This window comes from Bufo gargarizans, chromosome 8 (genome assembly GCF_014858855.1).
Source record: "Bufo gargarizans isolate SCDJY-AF-19 chromosome 8, ASM1485885v1, whole genome shotgun sequence".
Classification (NCBI taxonomy): Eukaryota; Metazoa; Chordata; class Amphibia; order Anura; family Bufonidae; genus Bufo; species Bufo gargarizans.
In genome coordinates, this window is record NC_058087.1 from 142,465,195 (window position 1) to 142,471,194 (window position 6,000).

At 47.8% G+C, this 6,000-nt stretch overlaps 1 protein-coding gene across 1 annotated transcript in view; it reads right to left on the bottom strand.

Moving 5' to 3' along the window:
• Positions 1-5,797, bottom strand: part of XYLT1 (xylosyltransferase 1) — a 302,674-nt gene extending 296,877 nt beyond the window's left edge. The window contains exon 1 of the mRNA XM_044303506.1: positions 5,519-5,797. Coding sequence (XP_044159441.1) covers positions 5,519-5,773 — 255 coding nt within the window. The 5' untranslated portion in view covers positions 5,774-5,797. The remainder of the gene's footprint in view (positions 1-5,518) is intronic.
• Between the last annotated feature and the right edge of the window lie 203 nt (positions 5,798-6,000).

The following is a 6,000-nucleotide window of genomic DNA, read 5'->3' on the forward strand; positions in this document are numbered from 1 at the left end:
TGGATGGATAAATACATAGATAGATAGATATTAGATTGGATGTAAACGTTAGAAAGAGCCCTCTTCTCCATAGACAGGGGAGGCTCAGGCGCTCAGGTCCCCATTATGGTAAGATGGAATATAAAGGCTCCACAAACAGTTTTTCCAGTGAGGAATCAGGGTCCCCGCTACTGGTTTCAGTAGAAATATTGCAATCTTAAATCCTCTCAAAGGAAACAGAATAACTGTAATACAAATCCACTCACAAGACAACATCTGTCAGATGCTATTGGAAAATTGCACTCTTAGCAAAGTGCCCTGTGGTTAATGGTATAGACTGAAGCGGCTGCAGACACTCAACTGTTTGGATGGTTGAAATGTCTTTTTTGGCTACTCGGAGACAGAAAACAATGGCGGGCAGGGGTTTACCAGCCGCACTGGTAGACAGATAATGACCTGCATCACACCGCCTATCTGCTAATCAGGACCTGTAGAGATCTAGAACAAAGCCTGTACACTGCTGGTCAGCCGTGTGCCTCCGAATGTTCTGGCGGTATAGACTGTCATTGTGGAGTATAGAAGGTGTATTACTGTGATAGTACGTTGTATCACATGAGACCTCTCCTCTCCCAAAAGAAACCTTCATGGACACCTATAGTACGTCTATCAAGCTACGGCTCGCCAGCTACTGCAAAACTACAACCACCAGCAGATTTGGAGTTGTAGTTTTGCAATAATGGTTTGCAGACCAACGTCTGTTGAGCTGTACAGGACAAAGGGGGCACTTAAGGGGGACTCCTCCCTAAGATAAAATATCACCAACATAGAAGTCCTTGAATTGCTCTTTTAAGGCTGCACTAGTGCAGACCGCGCCATTAATGGGTAGAGAGTCAATACGGTTCACCGGAATTTGTGCATATCTGTTTTCAAAAATGGAACCGTCAGAGCCATAAAAACAGTGTGAACAGAGCCTTAGAAATGAGCCAGTTCTTAAGCAGAGGCGTATTCACACGTGTTAAAAACGCATGATCCGTACAGATGAAACGCCGCGGCCATTTGGCCCATGACCTACCCGTGGGAATGCACCCATTACACCTTCTAAACAGACGTGGTCACCCAGCTTTCCCAACCTATTTCAACGTTTTTAGTCTTCGTTCTTGTTTTTTTTTTATAGCATAACCAGGAGACTGAGAAATCTGGGTGACAATTCAGCTTTTCCACTCCTTTGGTAGCAGTGGCGGCCATGTTGGTTGTCACCCAGTTTTCCACAACATGGTAAGGCCTCATGCACACGACCGTTGTTGTGTGCCGTGTCCGTTGCTCGGTTTTCCGTGATTTTCTGCGGACCCATTGACTTTCAATGGGTCAGCGGAAAACTCGGCTAATGCACCGTTTGTCATCCACGTCCGTGATCCGTGTTTCCAGTCCGTGAAAAAAATATGACCTGTCCTATTTTTTTCACGGACAACGGTTCGCAGACCCATTCAAGTCAAGGGTTCCGTGAAAAAACACGGAGGCATACAAGATTGTCATCTGCATTCACGCGTCCGTGTCCGTTTTTTTCCTATCATTTGCATGGTAAACTTGACTTAGATTTTTTTTTACTTTCCTTCATGTCTGGAGATCCTCCAAAAATAAAGGAAGACACACGGAAACAAAATTGGAAACGGATCACGGAACAACGGAACCCCGTTTTGCGGACCAAGAAAAACAACTGTCATGTGCATGAGGCCTTAAACTGAGATATTTATATAGGATTTATTAAGAATTTTTTTTTTTTTTTGGAGGGACGCTCTTTCTATTGCTCTCAGAATACCCATTTTTTCATAATTTCGAACAAGACTGAATTATAAACTGTCTGAAATATAAAGTGTTCTCAATGTTTCCGCCCTGCTCCCCACCGCCGATGTATTGTGTCATTGTTATTAAAATCTGCATTCAATTTATGCTCCTTCTAACGAGCCAGAAGATGTTTCTCAAGTGCCTGAGAGGGGGTCTGGGTAACAGATTACGGCTGAGGATCTGTGCTCTTAATCCACCTTCAGTAGTGACACGCTCCCTGCTGTCACCACAATCACCTACTATAGGTAGAGCCATTACACAGGGAGTAAAGCCGCTCATAGACAGAACCACTTAGTATGTTGGGGGTTATAGTCACACAACAGCGTTATCCTCCCCATATCCCGCTCAACAGATCATGGACAACAATAGGAGTCTTAGGGCTCATGCACACGACCGTATGGCTTTTTCAGTATTTTGAAGTCCGCAAAAAACAGATCCGCAAACAATAAGGACCATGTCCGTGTGCATTCCGTTTTTTGCGGAACGGAACAGCTTGCCCCTGATAGAACAGTACGATCCTTGTCCGTTATGCGGACAATAATAGGACATGTTCCATCTTTGAACTGATATACGGAAATAAGGAAACGGAAGGCATGCGGAATGCCTTCCGGTTTTTTTTGCGGATCCATTGAAATGAAGGGGTTACGTATACGGTCCTTATTCGGAACGCAAAAAACGGACCATAAACTGGAAAAAAAAACGTTCGCATCCCTTAGGCTGCGGCTACATGGTGACATGCAACGCGTGGCAGCAAGTTTTAGGACTATTTTAGGACTGTCACAGACGATTTGTGTGTTGCACACAACTTACAATAAAGTGGTTTTCTCACTACTTTACTGATGACTTATATTCTGGATAAGTCATCAGTAATCTGATCGGGGAGGGTCCGACACCCGGGACCCCCGCTGATCAGCTGTTGGAGGTGGCTCCTCACTGCTTACCAAGCACAGTGCCCTACATTGTATAGTGACTGTGCTTAGTATCACAACAACCCCTTTAAAGTCAATGCGCTGAAAGTAGTCACTAAATCCATCAGGTCTGGATATTTTGGTGCAACATTGCACTTCTTTCTTGCTGCGCAACGCTTGTCGCCAGGGGTGCACCACCAATGAGGCCAGGTGAGGCGATCGCCTCAGGCAGCACCAGGTAGGGGCAAGAGGGGGAGGGGGGCAGCAGAAGGGCCATGGGCAATGAGAGCTTTCATTGTGGCAAAGGGGTTAGGTTAAGAAATGGGGGGGCGCCGTTTAAGTTTCTACCTCAGGCAGCAGAAAGGCTAGGTGCACCCCTGCGTGTCGCCGTGTAGCCCCAGCCTAAACACGCAGCCAAGTTGCAGGCCACTCGCAGGTAAGTCATCTGTCACACGCAGCTTACGCTAAAGTCATTGGAGTAAAAGTTGAGTGCGACGTGAGACACAAATTCCTTCAGGTTTGGATGTTTTGCGACTGTCACGTCGCAGTATGCCGCTTGTTTCATTCTGACACCACTGAGAATCATTATGTGCAATGTCGCGCGTCTTGTCGTAAAATAGCTTATGTTAAAAGTTACGTTTTATAAATAGGGTGACAAATAAAGATTTGATTGCCCGCTGAGAAAATTGCTAATAATGAGCAATTGCATATCCGAGTTAGGGTTCATGCACACGATCATTTGTATTTTGTGGTCCGCAAAACACGGATCCGCAAACAATACGGATGACGTCTGTGTGAGATCCGTATAACATCCATTGTAACAATGCCTATCCTTGTCCGCCAAATGGACAAGGATAGTACACATTCTATCTTTTTTGTGGCATAGCCATGTGGACATACGGAAACGGAATGCACACAGAGTCATTTCCATTTTCTTTTTGAAGATCCATTGAAGTGAATGGTTCCATAAGGGCCGCAGAAAAAACGGGACGGACATGGAAACAAAATACGCTTGTGTGCACGAGACCTTACTCTATAGCAGTGATGGCTAACCTCTGGCACTTTAGCTGTGGTGAAACTACGACTCCCAGCATTCTCCATTCATTTCTATGGCGTTCTGAGAACAGCCAAGCAAGTGTACATCTTGGCATTCGCAGTTTTACCACAGCTGGAGTGCCGGAGGTTAGCCATCACGGCTCTTTAGTGTCACATTGAATTTCTTGTTGCGAGACATCGTCGTCATGTAGCCGCAGCCTTATACGCTACGTCAGGTTCAGGTATTAGAGATGAATTTTGCCATTGACCTCTATGAGACTGTCTACACTGCGCAGTCACGATGCACTCCGCAGCTTTATAAAAAAAAAGAAATACTCCAAATAGTCTTATTTGTGCGCCACTGGACAAACACAGCCCTGCTACATATGGCAAATTCTGCTCAACTACGTCAACGTTATACAGACGACTGCAAGTCAACAGGTACAAGCCTCCTCTGACAAAAACTGTCAAGGACACCAGAGGAGGAAGGAGACCCACCGTGAATGGTAGAAGAGAAGAGGAAGAGACTTGATACAAAATACAACAATGAAGATGTTTGTAAATATAATTAATAAATAAATAAATAAATAAATAGAGGGCAAAGATACAATAGTAATACTATACAACAGCACTGATGCATTCGTCCTGAGTAGTCATTCTCCTATGTATGGTAGACGGTTCCGGACAGGATGATATGTACAGCAATACCATGGGCTCATGATAGCACCGATGACCCCCACACTCATGCAAGCCGTATTACATAACGTAGGAACCCTTCTACAGGGTGGAACACCCCCATTCTCCGTCACGTCTGGTATCTCGCAGAGATGTAAAAATGGCTGAGGAAGCCCCCACTGCTGCATCTCAATCTGTGTCATTCTGTCACTTTCTCATGCTAGAACAAGCAAACATCTGAGCAGCGCATCACACAAGGAAGTCGCACGCCGTCAAAGCCGAAGACGTCTGATATTGCCAGTAGGAGAGATGACACGACTGCTACGACGGAGGCCACACATGATGTTCGCATGCAGCACCCGACCTCCATGCCCGCAGAGCCTCTAGGATCCCAGCCATCCTCCTGCCCCAATAGACTATTTAAACTCAGTCAAGTGGCAGTGATTCCAGCTTCGCCTATTGTGCTGCTCAGATGAAAGGCGGCCATGGACCATTTTTCTTAAAGATTACCAACAAGCCAATATTTTCGAACAAGTCGAAACTGACCAGATACCCAACGAACGTGACAACATGTTCAACGTGAATACCCGCCTCAGCGGGTGTCATGGTGGCACAATGACTGGCAAGAGACTGTGATGGAAGCCATACATGTGAAGATAACTTCCCGGGGTGACCGAGAGCCGACACGTCGTATGACCACCAGTATTTTCAGCTGATTTTTCAATGGATGCCAATCAGGTGGGTATGGGCTCTGTGATGGCCAAAGGTTTTTTCTTATCTAGGACCTAAATTTTCCATTCGGACTCCACCATTTTAGCAGATCATTCTCTTACGGTACATACCCAGTCAATCACCATGACATGTGCCACCTGAACATTGTACAAGGGTAAGTACACAGACCCCTACAGCAAAGATGCAACACTCTGAAAAGTTTCCAGCCACTTGGGTATCCAACCAGACAGAGCAGCTATACAACATGCTCGATCCCAGTGCCACCAGAGGAGCCCCTGTGCCCGGGTACTGCCCGTCTGATCACAGCCCCTGCATTCCTCAGCACAGGATGCCAGGCTCGCACCTACCAGCGCTTGGTTGTGCAGTGCTGCTCCTCTGCGGCGCTGCTGCTCGTGTCCTAGCCGGGGCTCATCTCGGTGGCTGCCCCGGTCCCTCTTCTCCCGGCTGCCGCCTCCGCCCCGCTGCTCGTCCCCGGAGTCCAGGCTGCTGAAATTCCACACGATGAGGGTCTGGATGAGCAGCACGGTGAGAGCCGCCGCTATCGCCGAGCGGGAGCGCCTGGCCAGCCTGCGAGGGCACGATGCCACCGCCAGCAGCACCATCTTCACTCTCCACAGCCCGGTCCTCTCTCCTCACACAGGCAGCAGCAGGAGACGTCACCAGAATAGGAGGGCGCTGCAATGTGGCAGGCGGAGCCCCCTCCTCTGCTCCGAGAGGTGGGGGGGGGGGGGGGGGGGGGGAAGGTGCCTGTCAGCACCAAAATATACCAGACCCCACAGGGGGGGAGCTGCCCCCGCCCTGCCTGGGATGCTGGGGATACATAGGGTAC